We start from the raw sequence: 17,818 nt of genomic DNA, 5'->3' as shown, positions 1-17,818 counted from the left end.
TCCACAACGTCTGCTAGGGGGCGCTGTGTATCTAATCTTGCATTTTTAGGTCTCAAATCTTCATTTCAGAGAGGGGTGCTTTGATTTAACACCTGACCTTGACTCTTTTGGACACTGAAAATATGTCATTTAGATCAATTTAAACTAGTGTGAGTGCGGAACAAGTGCGTTAAATATGTCTTATATGCAAGCAAAGTGCATCATTGTTTAATCCTTCACATTTACAAGCAAGAAACCTCCTTCTAAATCTCCTTTCATATTAATGATAGATCTTTTTCTTCTGCTCACTCTGTCCTATAGCTCTGATCCCCGGTTCGCACTCATAGCTCGCGGATGAAGAACAATCAATTTCTGCAAATTCAAATGGGAACAGTAATTCGCAGGTGGGCATGTATACATTGAAAACAATTCACATGTGAAAATCTTTACATCACAACAATTTACGGGCAGATCTCTGAAAGAGATGTGGGCGCTCCAATATGTATGCCTAAAAGTGGAAAACTATTTGTACGTGTGAACCGCCCTTGGGATCCTTTCCAGACATCAAACGAAATTGCGTGACTGAGGTGTGTAGGACGGACTGATGGGGCTAAAGTGGTATCTTAGAAGCAAATGCCCAGCAGTGATAGGATTTGTCCTCTTGACTGGAGCTTGTGTGGAGAAATAAATTAGCTTAATGGTCACATATTACCATACACCACAGTGGGCTGTAGTTTGCTGCACTTCACAGTGCAGGATCCAATTAGATGTTGATGACCTCTGACCTAAATTTAGTCTTTAATTCAGTGTTTTGATTGGTTAAACCTGTTTGTTTCTGTCTGACTCAAACAAATGATCAGGGATTACGGTAATGAGCGATGACCTGCTAACTCCGTGCGATCAGCTTACATATAAACCTGTTTCAAGATAATCCATAAATCTTTCAAGTACACTAATTTTTGATAAATGCTTAATTGAGTGCAGGGCTTTAAGCCTAGGTGATGGTGTTTGCAGCCATCACGTCGTAATCCACACTATATTTGTAAATATTTTGCACGCTGTCTGTGAAAGCCTGCTGACCTCAGAAGTATCGGCTCAAACACTGATGCTGTAAGGATTTGTATTGTCGCATGTCACTACAGCACCTAATACAGCACTTGTGAGTGATAGGACGTGTCAAAGGCCGGTCAGCCTTGGGACAGTGGTTTCCAGCTTTCCCGGGGTGCAGGAGGCAGAAAGTGATTTTACACTTGAAATGGGAAAAAACACATGGTGTCAAGGATTGGCAAGATATATCAGTTCCCCTATAAAACATCTTTATCAGACTTGAGCTTCTATAAAGGCTGTAAATATATAAAATAAATAAATATAAAAATAATTTAAAGTTGGTGTGTTTTAGTATTTGTTTTTAAATAAATACATTTAAATAAATAAAATAAGTTTTTCTTAGATATTCAATTTTATTTTGATGCTAGATACTATTTATGAAAACAAAGTTTTAGTTTATTTATTATGTGATGCTTCTTTTTTTGCATGAGAGAGAGAGAAATTCTTTCAGTTTCATTCAGTATGTTGATATAAGTGAATATTTCATGCAGTTCATGCTTAAATTTCAAACTATAAAATATATGTATTTAACTTAAAGAAAGTGTGAATGTGTTGGATGCTATATGAACCGAGTTCTCACAAAAATAAATAAATCTAAAATTAAAATATATGTATAAAATTAAAAGGAAAATCAGCTATTATTCTGGACCCATCACTGGTCCCTGTTAAAAATATAAGAATATTTTGACTTGTTTAGTAAGTAAGTAAGTAGGGCTGCATGATATTGTAAGAATTTAACATTGCAATAATGTTTTGTTTTGCGATATACAGTTGTAGTTAGAATTATTAGCCCCCTTTTGAATTTTATTCTTTTTGAAATATTTCCCAAATGATGTTTAACAGAGCAAGGAAATGTTTACAGTATGTCCCATAATATTCTTTTTCTTTTGGAAAAATTCTTATTTGTTTTATTTTGACTCAAATAAAAGCCATTTTTAATTTTTGTTAAAAAATTATTTTAATTATTGTTGTTAGCCCCTTCAAGCTTCATAACTTGCCTAATGACTCTAACCTGTTAACCTAATTAACCGAGTTAGGCCTTTAAATGTCAATCTAAGCTGAATACTAGTGTCACATATTTGATGTTCTGTCATCATGGCAAAGATAAAATAAATCAGTTATCAGAGATAAGTTATTAAAGCTGGGGGGGGGGGGGGGGGGTAATAATTCTGACTTCATCTTTATATTATGATATGAAAACAATTTCACCAGATGACTTAATATTTCTATTTGGAAATAATTTAAAATGTTAGATCGATTGGGATGATTCTGCAGAGGGAGTGCATCTCCATAAAATCTAATAAACAATCTTTTACATTTTTGTGGTCCCCCAACACATTTTCTTTGTGGTCTGTGCATTTCTGTATTTGCATGTGTTGTGAGTATTTTCATGCATACCAATCTATAAATACAATCGGGAAAAATATACAATTGTTTTATCGGTTAGGAAAGAATGAGAGTCTAACAGTATTCAAGTACAGGAACTGAATCATAAAAATAATTTAATACGATTAATTGTAGTTAAAGTTGCAAATGGTACAGTTTCTTATGCCTGAATGCTTTTAAAATCATTTGACAATCACAGGCATCAAAACACATGTAAATGATCAATTATAGTACAAACTCAACATTGCATATTTCCTGCGATGTAACTACTGCGAATGATCATATTGCGATATCGATGCTGAAATGATATATTGTGTAGTCCTATAAGTAAATACATAAATAAATATTTAAAATCATTAAATACCCTTAAAAGGTATTTACTAAGCAAAACTATACATTGCTAAATAGAGTAAAAGAATTGTATTTTTCCTTTTTGTACTGACACATTTGTGTAACATTTATGTAAGCAGTAATATGCAGCAGGCAACATACGTTTCTATTACAATCTACAGTCGTGTAGATGAATATATCATTAATGAGCAAAGTTTCTGTGTATTTAATCTTATACCTTCTAGTCAATAGAAAAATGCTTTTGATACAGAATGAATTCAAATTTTCCAAATACTAGGTTGCGGCTAGAAGGGCATCCGCTGCGTAAAATATATGCTGGAATAGTTGGAGGTTCATTTCACTATGGTGACCCCTGATATATAAGGGATTAAGCTGAAGGGAAATTAATGAATGGATTCAAGTTTTTGCTCAGCAAAGCACTTTAAAAAAATCTTCCAAAGCAATTTTCTCAATTTTTACTGGTATTTTTAGCGCGATGAGTGGTTTTACACTGAAAAATCAAAGATGATTCCTTGGATTTACTAAAAATTTTTAGTTAAAGTAGTTGTAAACACTTTATTTTTACTGAATTTTAACAAACAAATTAAGTTGAACACTACTAAACATAATTTTTTTTAATATAACACAAACAAATTGTTTGCAACAATTTTGCAGACATCATTTGTTTCAGTATTTGATTATAAAAACTTTGTAAAGTTAAAGGATTTTTGTTTTCATGTCTTACCAGCTGCACAATCATTTCTTTTCTCTACCTGCTACAAGGATTCATATATGACATGAGGTACCGTGATTCAAGCCAGCAGTCTGAATTAAACATCAGGGTCTGGAGAATGGAATGGATGTCTCCTCTCATAGGATATAATACATTATGAATCAGGAAACAGATCTAATGTGTAATGTCCAATCACGCAGACAGTGCCAACACGCGAAGGAAACTTGACTTTTGATGTAATAGTGTTTGGATGGCTTACACCATTGAGCTCTGCCACATGAACTCGAGGCCTGACACGCTGATTTCTCACAACCTGCCGCATGAATATCGTCTGAACGGCGGCATGAAAAAAAAACGGAGAGGCAAAGAGGGTGAGTGGAGTGGCAAACAAAAGTCCAGCTGTGAGCCTGTAGAACCAGCCTCTAAATGAAGACGGAAAAGATGGAAAACCAAATGAGTTAGAATACCATAATTTACATTTGAAATGCATCCACAGCATATTACATTCACAAAGCGTTTTATTGAGCCTTCAAATGAGTATTTCTATGGATTTATTTGTCTGGGTTATTTATTTATTGATGTTTTCCGTCGCCACGCTGAATGTCAAATTGTATGGGGCAGAAGCTTAAGCAGTCATGCAACAGCAGGTGGTGATGCTTCTAGGATAGACAAGCTGCGCAAAGACACACAAACTGCCAATCAACTGGTTTGTATGGTGCTGCGAGTGTTGAAACTTTGAGACAGAATCACTCGTTAGAGGAGCTCCAATGTCAGACAGGCCAGACCTAATCCTTTTCAGTTTGTAGCCCTGTATGATTAGATAGGCCTATCGCAGTCATCAGACATTGCTTTTTCGCCCTAGAACAAAAGAAAATACGTACAAATCTGCTCCTAAATTAGTCTGTACATTAAGAATTGTAAAATATATGTACAGTTACATGATGTGTTGTAGTATTCAAATCCCACACTAAAAGATACGTCACTTTTGTTCACAGCACATGACTCTCAGAGAGGAAGAGTGAAGGGTGCTGGTTCCTCATCACGCAATGAGGGTGACATTAAGGGCAATTAACAACTGGCTTTGTGTAAGTATTATTATTGCCTGACTGCATAAGTTCACAAATGGAAGGTAAACTGGGTGTTTTTTTGCCTATAGTCTATTGGGTTTAGGCAACTGAAATTTGTATTTGAGACAGATCCCAAAGGATGACTTGAGTGGATTTTTTTCAGCAGTGCTTGTTCTGGAGGTTTTTTTTTTCTTCAGTTCACTTTTCTCTTAAGGTGTTTAAAAAATGAGGTGAAACTCGACATTATGATATGAAAATTAAGCAAAATGACAAGATTTGCACATAATGGCATTAAGAAAGGAAAGAGCTACAATCTCTTGAAGCACTGTAATTGACACAATCGAATAAAATATTTTGTTTTTTGGGTTGTGTACGGAAACCAAATGGATTACATTATTCACAATGCTATATTGAGGGGATAGGATCTATATTTCTCTTTTGGCATGCTTTGTTCACTGGACTCTCTGATTGGTGGAACGTTCTGAACAGCATCATAAGCCCCTTTCACACGTGCAGAAATTTCTGGAAAATTACCGGCAATTTTCCGGAAAGAGATCATGTGTTAACAGGCCCTTTTTAAAATTACCGGTAAATTTGTTCCGGCAGTTTTCCGGAATGAGAAGTTGTAACATTACCGGTAATTTACTGGAATGCTGCGCTGTGTGAGCGCAGAAAGAAAATTACCGGAAAGAGTGTGTTCACGCTTAGAACACGCTGACGTGAGACATCTACTCCAGCCTATCAGAACATTCAGACGCATGCACATCCGCGCTGTTCATGAAAATAAAAGTCTTTGAACATTTTTCCAGACATATTTAGTCACTAGTTGTTAATCAGATAGTTTCTATTTTCCATCTTAATGCCAACTGTGTAAAAAAAAATATGCAGCCGGTGAGCACCATAATTATTATACATTATTATGTACCATAAACCATCAACAAAAGCCCGACGTCTTCCTTGTTAACAAATACAAGCACAGCCGTTTAGAGATCATTTCTGGTTAATGATGTCAGAATTTACTGGTATTTTGTAAGGAACGTGTGGATGCCTGTGTGAACAGCGCTTTTTTGAATTTTCCGGTAAAGTCATTGCGGTAGCGTAATTTCTGGGATATTTTCCAGTATCGCTGTGTGAAAGGGGCTATTGATAATGTTGTTTTTCTGCATTAATACAGCAAAATTTCTAGACCTTTTCAAATACATTCTATGCTATTTATAGACTTTAGTTTACTATTTAGACATTTTTGTCAACTCTTCACAAACTTTGCCTAAAAATGGAGCAAAAGTTCAATTTAAACATTTAACTTAGTTGAATTTTACTCACGGAAATTGTAAATCTGCTTCCACAGCTGAAATTCAATTCAATTTGAGGACTCGAGTAAAAACTTCAAAGTCATTCTCGATTCAATTCTAAATGGCACACACCCTAAAATTTCAGATGGTTAGAAATCAGGAATTTTGCATTGCATATTTAGCGTGCTAGTTCGTCAGCATCTTTATTAACCAAGTAAGAATGAAAGTGTCAATTAGTTGGTTAAACCTCAAAAGCCAAATCCGCTCAACCCCTGAGGCCATCTATGAACACAGTGTACAAAAGACAATAACGAAAGTGTGACAGCTTGGATCTCAGACCAGGTGCACCTATGCTGATCAGCATGGTTGAGACAACTCTATGTGAAAAATGTGGCCTGGGGGTGTTAAAAACTAAATGGAGACAGAACTGCTCTGTCAAATGAAATCACTAATTATGACTTCCACCAAATCCCTCAGTGCAGGGAACTGACGGCTCCTTTAATGGGACCATTGGCATAATGAGAAAGAGAGAGAGAGTGAGAGAAACTGTCTAAAAGGGGAGTCTATCGTTGACTGACATCTTTGATGTCGAAACCAATTAGATTGGGCAGAACGGAGTGGACTCGCCGCTCCCCCTTTCCCGAGTTTATTATATTCTGTCACAGACGCAAGGCTCGATTTGTCAATTCGGTATCAGGTTGTGTGTGTGGCTGACAGGAAGGGGGATGTGGAGATTGACAGGGTTTGGAGGGCCCGGAGAACAAATGAGTGTGTCTGATAATGGGCATTCCACGCACCGTGTGACATTTTCTACCCAGCTGTCCGTGGGCCTGTCTAGCGTTTAAAGAATCGGGCCCTTTGTGCGGCCACACTGAATGGAGGCCCTGAGCAGTTTCCCAGAGAGGAAACTGAGAGGCTAATAGAGCGAGTGAGATGTGTTGCCAGGTTCTTTCATTATGTCCATATTCCAAGGGTTGTGTTAACGAGGCGCCGCCTCAGGTTGAGGGTAACAAGCTGTCTATCACTCTACAATCACATACACACACACACACACACACACATACAGAAAGCGGCTGAGGAGGAGAGAGTCCCAGTGCTAACAAGGGCCACAAAAACTACTGATGTTAGGTGTACAGTTCGCTGCCAGATCATTTAGTCCCTTTAGATGGGTTTCAGAACTGTAATGTACATGTCAAGAGGAAGAAGCTGAAAAATAGACTGTAGCAGTGGCTCTGAATGGCAAAGGTAAATTCAAATCAAATTTCAATTCACAATTTTGCCTAAAACCAATATCATTATGAAAAAAAAAAAAAAAAAAAAAAATATATATATATATATATATATATATATATATATATATATATATATATATATATATATATATATATATATATATATATATATATTATATTATATTATATTTTTTCATAATAATAAATAAGGATTTACGTCAAAAACATGTTATTAGCTCCTTGTAAAAGCTTATGTATAGAAATTAGTTGCTAGCAAGCAGCAGGTTCAAATTAACCCAACATAATTTATAGGGTTGAAATATCATATAACCACATTAATAATTTCACCACATAATTAATTATGGGGGGAAATTGATTTGAGGTTAACTGTTTTAAACTCTTACCTGTTTGTTGTTTTAAAATCCATACAGTGTAGGAAGAAGACAGCAGTTGAGTTTGTTGGAAATAAGAGCAAGCTGACATCCAGATGAAAGAATAAAGTACACAAAATATTGATTTGAGGTTTAATATTTTGTTAGTTCCGCAAACACAAAGAAAAACAGTTCCAGCAACTGTGCTTGTATTTTCTGGTTGTTTCTGGCGGATACCAGACTTTTGGTTGGCACAACTGACTGATCAGGATACAATATTTACTTAAAATAATAATTTTGCAGCTTGTTCAAACAAGCTTAAACAACACAATTCTTGAGATTTGTTTGGGTCAACTTATTTGTTTTATTTTCAGTTTACTTAAATTTGTTAAGTTAACTTAATCGATTTGTGTTGGGACAACTTGTACGAATTGTGTGGGAACCTGCATTATTTACAGTGCAGAGAGATTCAGATACTTTCAAAATAATCATTATTATTAGAAGGTTTACATATTTTTACATACATTTTCATTTAACCTAAACCGATATCTTTTAAAGGGTAATTGTTAGCACTTTTACATTTAGCATGTGACTAGTTTGTATAAATTTGTAAAAAATGTTATGTTCTGCTTACGCCCAACTGTCAAGCTTTTGCTTTTTAAAATTATTAATATGTTTCCTTACAAATTCATGTGAGATAATGAAAGTGGAAATGAAAAAGTGAAAGTGAAATAATGAAGCAGTTATCTTGATAAATTACAAAAAAAGCAAAAATAAGACTAATTATGTTTTGTAGAATTTGCTTTAAAAATGAACACAATTTCAACATCATTTATTAACTAAAGTATAGCCCACACTGCTAAATTAATGCTCCAAATAGTTATGGTAATTGTTAGTCCCATAGCATATGAATATGATAATTCAGTATGGAAGATTTGCCTCTGTGTGAGTACACTAAAATAGAGTTGGTTGTGGGAAAAATCAGCTCAGCTACGTTACTTAACTCTATTTCTCTGTTAGTGTTGCAAGATAGTATAACAGTGTACACATGTACATTGATTTTCAGGTCAGCTCATTCATGCATTCAGAAAAATCTGCTTCCTGTGTTGTAAAGATTAGCAACAGGAAAAGATGCTTTGGGAAATCCATTGAGAAATATGTCTAAAAATATAACTCTGCATTCACATATAAAATCATAAAACACTCAGTAAAACCAAGCAAGTACCTCTTTCCGATTCATATTTAGAAATTCCATAAATAAATCCATTTGACGTTAGCATTGGCAGTTCTGCAGGAGTCGATTTTTTTTTTTTTTTTTTTGCCTTGTTCACCTCTGAGTGCCTCTGAAGCAACAGACATCCTGTTTTAGGGTGCATTAGTACCCATGAAACATCAATGTGAGTGCTAAATGCAGAGCTATGCGTATCGCATGGAAGAGCAAGAATCAAAATAAAGCAAAACAACAGTGTGGAAACACAAGAGTGTGTGCAAACATCAGGAGATCTTCAACGTCTGCAGGGTTAATGTGACTAAAAAGATACTCCACCTCTCTCATTTACTCTAAACACAGATTTATTTTATGCACCTGTCAATTTTGAGATTTTGAGTCATCATGAAGTTCCTTCATTCATGAATACCAGTTTGAGTTTACAAAAAACAAAATGCATTTTATTTATTTTATGGTAACAGTTATTGTTTGTAGAGTTTAAATTAAATACATTTTTAAAGCCAGAAATATCTACATCGGCAGTACTGACACAGGCCAAAATTCACAGATGTTTTTTCTTATCTATACCTGTAGTATATATTTCCTGATTATTATTTTTATTTGAATTATTATAGAGTTATAAAAATTCCCCATATCTTCTGTGTAAACAAGAGGTTTTTTTTAATATTCTCAAAACAGGCGCATTATTTCAACCCAATTCTGGGTGTAATATGGACTAACCCAACTATTGGGTTATTTTTTGTTAAATTAAAAGGACAATTTAATGCAATGTTTGGGTTATTTAATATTTTACCAAATTAGGATTTAAATAACCAAAATTTCTTAGAGTGTTGAAATTAGCACAAATTATTTCATAATACAAAACTATGTCTTATTTGCATGTTCAACATCCCGGAAAACTTGTAATACAATTTTTTTTTTTTTGCAATTCTTTATACAATTAACCAACTAGGCGTGGATGTTAATAACTATATTAGTTAATCTATTCACCTGCAGTGTCTTGCTTTAAAACACAAGTTTCTAATCACTATTTGAAATATAGGTCATTGGTCTTGGAGTCAGTCAACCAGCCGACACGGTTCGTTTGCAGTCGGGTGTGAAATTAAGATCCATTTTCAAGCTCAAATTAGAATGAGAGCAAATACACAAGTATCCCATTTTCTCATATCTTCTGACTCCGAACAATTATCCATCCAAGCCGCCCAATTAAAAAAAGCATCCGAATTTCTGCCGAAAAGACAAGTTCAGAACAAAGCCTCTGTATTAAATAATGATGAGGTGAAGGGTTAATAAAGCAGTATGTGTTGATTTGGCAGTTTTTGGAGCTCGTTGAGGTGTGGGGGGACGGTGGGGGGAGCAGCGGGTGGGGTGCGTTTCTTTCTCCTCTGACCTTTTAGAACTTGCGTCCTTGTCACAACAGATCTCCTCTTGCCGATGACCTATTAAACTCTCCTGGCCTCAGTCATTCAGCTGCGCTACAGTCAATGTGCGTGCCAAGCCTCTGCGGACACTAAATTACTCCGGCTAAAGTAGGACACGCATAATCCTCCCGTGCTGTAGCTCAACATGCCATCCCACAGGATAAATAAATAAACGCAATCTCTGGCAATATTACACAAACAGTGAAATCTGCAGCCTAACAGCACTTAGAGTGGGGAGTCATGAAAAGACCTGTCACTCATAACTCAATTGTGGTAATAGTTTTGATTAAATCTGAAAGGGAAGCTTAGAGCATGTGTTAAACAAATAAATAAATAAATAAATAAATAAATAGGGGGAGTTGATGGACCATTTTACACTTGTATTATAATCTCATCTATTTGGATCAATTAATAAATTGGATCAATCATCACATGATGCACTCCTTAAAAATGTATGTGAACATTACATTTTTATTAAACAGACTGTACACTGTAAATCCTGGTTGCCTTACATTTTTAAGCTGAATCAAATTAACATTATGAGTCCATTAAATCTATATTATGTTAAACTGACTTAAAACAGCTTGCGTAACTTGTAAAATTAAGTTAGAACACAATCAACTTAGTTTAATAAGTTGCAATGAGCTAAAAACATGCTGTCATGAGTAATTGTTCATAGAATTTTTTTCAGTTTAGCATTGCAAATGTAATGATTTAAATGTATTTAAATTATTAATGGAGTTAATAAATGCAGTTAAACAATTAGAAAAATTAATATGTATTATTATTGTATGCTTTAGTTAAACATGAATAACATTTCTATGAATGAAAAAAATACATTATTTAATATTAATATACAGTTGAAGTCAGAATTATTAGCCCCTTTAACATTTTTTTTTTTATTTAAAAACTGCTTTTATTCTAGACAAAATATAACAAATAAGACTTTCTCCAGAAGAAAAAAATATTATCAGACACACTGTGAAAATTCCCTTGCTCTGTTAAACATTATTTGTGTAAGATTAAAACAACTTCTTTTATTCTAGCTGAAATAAAACAAATAAGACTTTCGCCAGAAGAAAAAATATTATCAGACACACAGTGTAAGTGCTCTGTTTAACATCATTTGGGAAATATTTAAAAAAGAAAAAAACTCAAATGGGGGCTAATAATTCTGACTTCAACTGAATGCGCACTATTAAATGTAGAATAAAATATGAAAATGTCGATTCAATATTACATCTGATCTAATTTAAACAGTATCAGTGTAATTTATTAATATATGTAACATATTATCAGTATAGTAAGCCTATTGCATAAATATGAATACATATAATGTTTTTAAATATCTATTAATGCCACAATCTACTGATGCTAATTCCTTATGCTCCACTCACCACTGTTTGTTTGCAATCATGGCATGCTTCGTTCTAATTGGCCAACAAATATGAGCAGACACAGATCAATTTCCTAAGAATAAACACCCAGGGCAGTAACATTTCTCTGCTGTAGTATCCATTTCCACACTCGGTCTCCTCCCTCTCTGTGAATGGGGCGGCGACTGCTCCGCCTCGGCCTCTGCTTGGCTCCTTCTCTTTTTTTTTCCTCGTCAGAGTTTGCGTGCCGTTTTATAATGTTTTCATTGATGTCAAGACCTTGGTATAAAACATGACTAGCACTGCACTAATTCCCCCCGCGGTCCCCCGTGTCTTCCTCCTTCAGCGAGTGACACAGCTGCAGGACTATTTACCCTACGCCTTATTTCCCCTTTATCTTAGATGTCCCAGGATGTCAAAGGCTGTGAATTTAATATTGATTTTATAAAGTACTTTTACTGTAACATGTCAGCTTGGATTAAGCTCAAGCGCTCCACGGCTCGAGCAGTGAGCCGGGTTTGCACGCAATGTGGCTTTGCCGGGGCTCTGACTGAGCAGCCAACTGGAGCGAGTGCTTTATTTATTAAAGCGACAGTGTGCTGTGAAAGCTAGGACAGCACACACAGCTCCCAGCGATGGGCCTGCCTGCCTGTCGTGTGTACACAGCATCCATGCTTTGTGTATATACATTATGCTTGCCGATTGAAGAGGTTTGGTCTGCTGATACGTAAACAGACCAACGAGTTTATAGATTGTATTAAGCCCCAGTGGCTCAGTCTTGGAGCAGCAAGAGAGAGGGAGAGAGAGATGAGGCCTTTACACCTTGTCCTTCCCCCAGATTCGCTCGCTCGTTTTCTCTCCCCCCTCAAGGCTTGACGTGAGGGAGAGATAGCGAGGTATTTCCACACCCCTGATACTCAAAATGTCAGCTTGGTGATGTCTGCTTGTTACCACACTAACTGTATCAACACATTCCCATGATCCAACACAAACAGCAGATCCCGAGGGTGAGTGGATGAAAATATACTGGGGAAGGCTCCTACGTGCTCTTTATTAGTGTTATCAAGAGTGGAAATTCTCGTGTTGATACGATACATTTTAAAAAAACGATACTCGATACTTTTGGTACCTCTTGGAAATAGCGCCTTAATTAGCATTAAGAATAGGGCTGAGAAAAACTAACATTGTGATATTTTGTCTTTCCGCTATATATATGTATTGCAATATAAACACTATGATTAATTGAGTTTATTTTAAAAGTTTTATCTATTTTTTAATTCATCTCTCACATGCTCTTTATTAGTATAATCAAGAGTGGAATTTGACGGCGCCATTAGCCTTGTGGTTAAATGCGCAGACATATAGCACCATAGTGCTCACGGCGACCCGAGGGCGATTCCCGGCTCGAGGTCCTTTGCCAACCCTTCCCCTCTCTCTGCTCCCAACTATTTCCTGTCAGTTCTCTGCACTAATATGTCGATTAAAAGTTAAAAATTATTATTAAAAAAAAGAGTGGAATTTCTCGTTTTGATACGATACATTTTTTTTTTAAAACGCTACTCGATACTTTTGTTACCTCTTGGAAATACTGCCTTATTAACATTAAGAATAGGGCTGAGAAAAACTGACAGTGTGATATGTTGTCTTTCTGCCATATATATTGCAAAATGAATACTATAATCAATTGAGTAAATTTTGAAAAGATTTATTTATTTTTTATCATAATTGGATACATTTATTATTTATTTATGAACAGCAGATCATGAGGGTGCAATTAAATGCATTTGGAATTAATTGATCATTTTAAATTGATTGGGAGATCCATTTGTAGGAGTTTGCATCTTCTTAAAAATAATAGACAAATCACATTATATTAATTAAATAGAGCAAAGATAAATTGACAATAACTGACAGTAGCATAACTGACTGTAACTGACAGTAAATAACACTAAATAAATATACAACATTTAATACATAAACTAGCACACACTGTTTTTTTAGGTCAACAATAGATTTTGGTAATCTTCAATCAAAATCAGACTATTTGTTTCCACGTTTGGACTGCCAGTACTCAGTATCATGGCTTCAGCCACAACAATCTTAACCCCTTTTACCTTTAGTTTGCTACAAGGAAATGACGCAAGTAAATATTCTTATTCAATTACTCAATACTCAGTTTCAACTGGAAGTACATTAACATACTTCAATAAAACTTTTAGCAACTTCTGCTTTACATGTGATATTAGAAGTTAAGAACTCCTAGTTAAGTTACTTTACATGCACAAACTTACACCATCACCATCCTAAAAACACATGGAAATAATATCTCTCTATTATGGTCAAATTTTACAATTAATCCATAAATGACATATGTGATGAACTTTGAAGGACGTTCAACCATAATCCTCACTCTACATTGCAGATCCTGCAATGTGGTTATTGGAGATGTGCACATTGCGATATCTGTAAAAAATGACAGAAATTCCAATGGTAAAAAAAAAAACTGTAAAAAGGCTACAGTAAAAACCTGTAACCTGGTTAACAGTATATTAACTTAATATATATGGTTAATAACCGTAAATTTACTTTCACAGAACTCCCTGCATTACACTTCACGTTACAGTGATTCTTTTTTTTCTCATCAGTGAGGAACATTAGTTTTGTTGCATCTAATGTTGATAAATAATGTTTATTGCATTATTTTAGTTGTATTTGGGTTATCTTGATGCTGTTTAGTAGTTGTGTGAGACACAGAGCATCTTCTTTATATAAGTATGCTCCTGGAAAAAGTTGTTTGTGATGAGCTCTGGTTCATCATATCACTCTCTCATCATCACCTGCTATTGGTCGTGTTACAAATGTAGGATTCTATGGAAGTTTGGAATGGGAAAAAAAAATGGTACTATAACTTAATGAACTAAGGCTTTCATTAACAGTTTATTTTACAGTGTTTTTATCTGTTAAGTTCTGACAAACACAGCTGCCATTTTTTCCTCGTAAATTTCATGAAATTTTTTACAGTGCCAAAATGATAAATTGTGCAGCCCTAGTTTAGAGTATTTCTAAATTAAAGTTAAATTAAACTGGAGTAAAAACTTTAGGCATGACTCAAAGATTTTTACTGGTTTATTGTTTACAGTAGGCCAAATTTTTCATTTCCTCAGCTGAAAAAGAACAAATATAAGAGTAAAATTTGTATAAATAAACTAAGTGCAACTGTGGCCAACTGTAACAAATCTTTCATGCATTTGATCTTTTTAGAGATAGTTTTAATATTTTGTAATCATTTTTAATGCTTTTTATGGGATTGCTGAATTTTTAAAGTATATGTTGAAAAAGTTTCCCCGATCTCCATTGACTTTTCTTTGGTGGTCATTTGGAACAATGGCTACATTTTGTTTTCCAGCATTTCTCACAATATCTTCTGTCACAAGTTTAAAACAACTTAAGGCTGAGTTAATAGTGATTGCATTTTTATTTTTTTGAGTGAATTATCCCCGTAATCTCTTTCAGATGTAAAGAATCACATGTATTTTCCAAATTAATTACAGGCGATTTAGACAAGTGTGAAAGACCTAATACAGTGTGACTGGGTTTATTTTTTTATAATTACAGTGAGATTTTCTTTAGCGTTTGGTAATTGCCATGCCAGTTAAGAAGCTTCTGAGTGACTGTGTTAGCCCACCCATTATGTGAACTTCTGAGATATTTTCATATGCATTGATGGGGAACTAAATTTTGGCCTATGCTTTTGCAAATCACTGACTGCTGGTCAGTTTAGGAGGACTGTTTTAATATTTAAATATGTCTAAAAATCAAATATTATCTGCAAGTGCAGTCTTTTTATGTGGTGCAGATGCTAAAATATGATTATCTTCAGGCAAGAGACTCTCTTTCTAAAACTTAACCGGCATCTATATAGTTTTTCAAACAAAAATCATCGAACTGTTAGTATTATGTATGTTACTGTTAAATTGATTATTTTTAATATTCTTTTTAATTTATTTAACCTCATTAATAATTAAAACATTTTTCGTTTAAGCTTTTCCATTGACCCCACAATAATTCTATGTGGTTTCCCAAAACATTTCCTTTGAAAATGAAGCCAAGTGAACATTTAACAAGTGAAAAGACTCATCATTGATCAATGATAAGTGTGTCTAATATTCAAAAAAAGAAGGAAAATGTAGAAATGTAATCTGTTCATGTTGGTTTCTAATGGTTTTGAAAAACTTGAATAATTTTCAAGCCATTTCAGCTTTAATGATTCTAAAAATGAATATGACCGGGTAACTTTCAAATAGTCATTAAGACCTTACACCTCGAACACACGGTTTTCTTTAAAAGTTTTTAAATAGCTTTTTTATTGCATTTTTGATCTCACATTATTAATTTTTTTACATTTTCACAAAAGAAGTGGCACGACGTGACATTTCACTATATGAACTAACCCTGCTTTGCCTTGAAAAGGTGAAATTCTCAATTCTTTGATCTTTCATTATTAAATTTCAACCCTTTTGCAAAACATCGTGACATTTTAAAATCTAAATGTACCTTGTCAAGTATTTCTGCATATGTAGACTGAACAAGTAATACAGATAAACATGACAAAATCACATTTTTGTTGTTTGCGCAGAGAATAAAGTTTTCCAAAAATTAAATAAATAGAGCATAAAAGGTTTTTATTTGAAAGTGAAAAAGTGCAACATCTGACAGAGTATATACAGGAATTAGAGAGTAAAACTCAGTACCTTTTAAGACCTTTTTAAGACTCTTTCTATACATTTTAAAACCTTAAAACCACTTTTCAACCAGAAACACTGGCGAGATTTTAACTTGCAGTATATTTACTAAATATTAAGATGAGAAAATAATTCAAATCTAAAATATTATTCATATACTGAATACAAATCTATTAAGTCTAGCTAATTCAGCAGGTTGGCGACTATAGAACTGCAGAAATAATGGTATTGCCTCGGTTACTACCGTAAATAAAGCAGCATGATGTCAAATGGATTTATTGATTTCATAAACTACACAGCATCCTGATAATTCAGGCAAACTTTAGCATACAACCATTCATTGCATAATTAAAAATAATATCAAATTTAATACTTTGCAAATAAGCATTTAAGACTTTTATTACTTTTTAAGGGCCCTAAATTTCTCTACATTGGTTTATCAACTGTTAATACTTTTTAAGACCCAGCGGACACCCTGATACGACTCTACAATATATAAACAAATGAAATGACACGTTGGGTTTGGAAAAACTTTACTTTATTGATTCTAGAAGTGTCAAGTGAATACTTCATTTTTTACACCTTAAATATATGTGAGCCCACACATTCCTATAAAAAAAAAATCATAAATTGTTCATTTGAACATTTTCCCCAAGTCACACAATATGATATTTTACCAACTGAACGAGCCTTTGGGCACTAAAAGGTGAGATTGTTAACTTCATCATTCAACTTAATGCATTTCCAAGGTCACGTTTACACTGTCAGGTCTTGATGCTAATTCCAATTTGTTGCTTATATCTGATTTTTTTTGCCAGTTTGTTTACACATTCTTTTAATTGTGACCCATTTTCAATAAATACACTTGGGTACACTTGTCATACAATTTACAAAGTCGCGCATGCGTAAAGATGGGTTGGAAGTCTTGCTTTTAGCTATGCGAAATCTGCGAAGTTTGCCCAACTTTAAAATGATTTTGAGGCGGAGGAGCTTGCGCATATGGTTTATATGGTGTCCTCCACAATTCAGAGGAATTTGTGGGTACGAGAGAGATCTCGGGTCAGGGTGGGAGCAAATTGTGGCGACTGACCCCTTACAAAAAAATGACTGCAGTTTTTTAGAAAAAAATATATACTGCAGTTTTTAAAGAGATACTGCAGTTTTAGTAACAGCTGAAGTACTACTAAAGTACAACTGCAGTACAACTACTGCAATGGTACTGAAGTATTACAACTACTATAATGCAGTACAACTACTGCAATATAACTGAAGTACTAGTACAATTGCCACACCGCTATTGCAATACAAATTAAGTACTTCTACAATACAAGTGCAGTACATCTATAGTACTGATGTGAAACTACTTTTTTAATGGAGTACAACCATTGCAATGGTTCTGAATTACTACAATTACTATAATGCAGTACTGTTACTGCAATACAACTGAAGTAGACCTGAAACCGATCTCTAAATATCCAAATACATGCAGTTTTTATGTTTACACGGTCAGAACAGTTCCAATCTGTGTCACATATGAGCAAAAAATCTGAATTA

At 34.4% G+C, this 17,818-nt stretch overlaps 1 protein-coding gene and 1 long non-coding RNA gene across 6 annotated transcripts in view; one reads left to right on the top strand and one right to left on the bottom strand.

The window, feature by feature from the left end:
* prkd1 (protein kinase D1) overlaps positions 1–7,614 on the bottom strand; it is a 124,186-nt gene extending 116,572 nt beyond the window's left edge. The window contains exon 1 of one of the 2 annotated variants that reach the window (XM_087290669.1): positions 7,531–7,614. In XM_087290669.1, the coding sequence (XP_087146795.1) occupies positions 7,531–7,553 (23 nt within the window). In that variant the 5' untranslated portion in view covers positions 7,554–7,614. The remainder of the gene's footprint in view (positions 1–7,530) is intronic. The other variant, XM_087290670.1, reaches the window with a different exon arrangement.
* Positions 1–17,818, top strand: part of si:dkey-28g23.3 — a 198,238-nt gene that overhangs the window by 171,462 nt on the left and 8,958 nt on the right. For 3 of the 4 annotated variants that reach the window (XR_015513463.1, XR_015513460.1, XR_015513461.1), the window contains 2 exons: positions 301–383; positions 4,531–4,620. This is a non-coding gene — a long non-coding RNA (si:dkey-28g23.3). Of the gene's footprint in view, positions 1–300; positions 384–3,550; positions 3,907–4,530; positions 4,621–17,818 lie in introns of all 4 variants that reach the window. The other variant, XR_015513462.1, reaches the window with a different exon arrangement.

The sequence above is a fragment of the Danio rerio genome, chromosome 17 (assembly GCF_052040795.2).
Source record: "Danio rerio strain M-AB ecotype USA chromosome 17, GRCz13ab, whole genome shotgun sequence".
In the NCBI taxonomy this organism is placed as follows: Eukaryota; Metazoa; Chordata; class Actinopteri; order Cypriniformes; family Danionidae; genus Danio; species Danio rerio.
The sequence above is the reverse complement of the archived record's forward strand: the minus strand, read 5'-3'. Positions and strand labels throughout refer to the sequence as shown.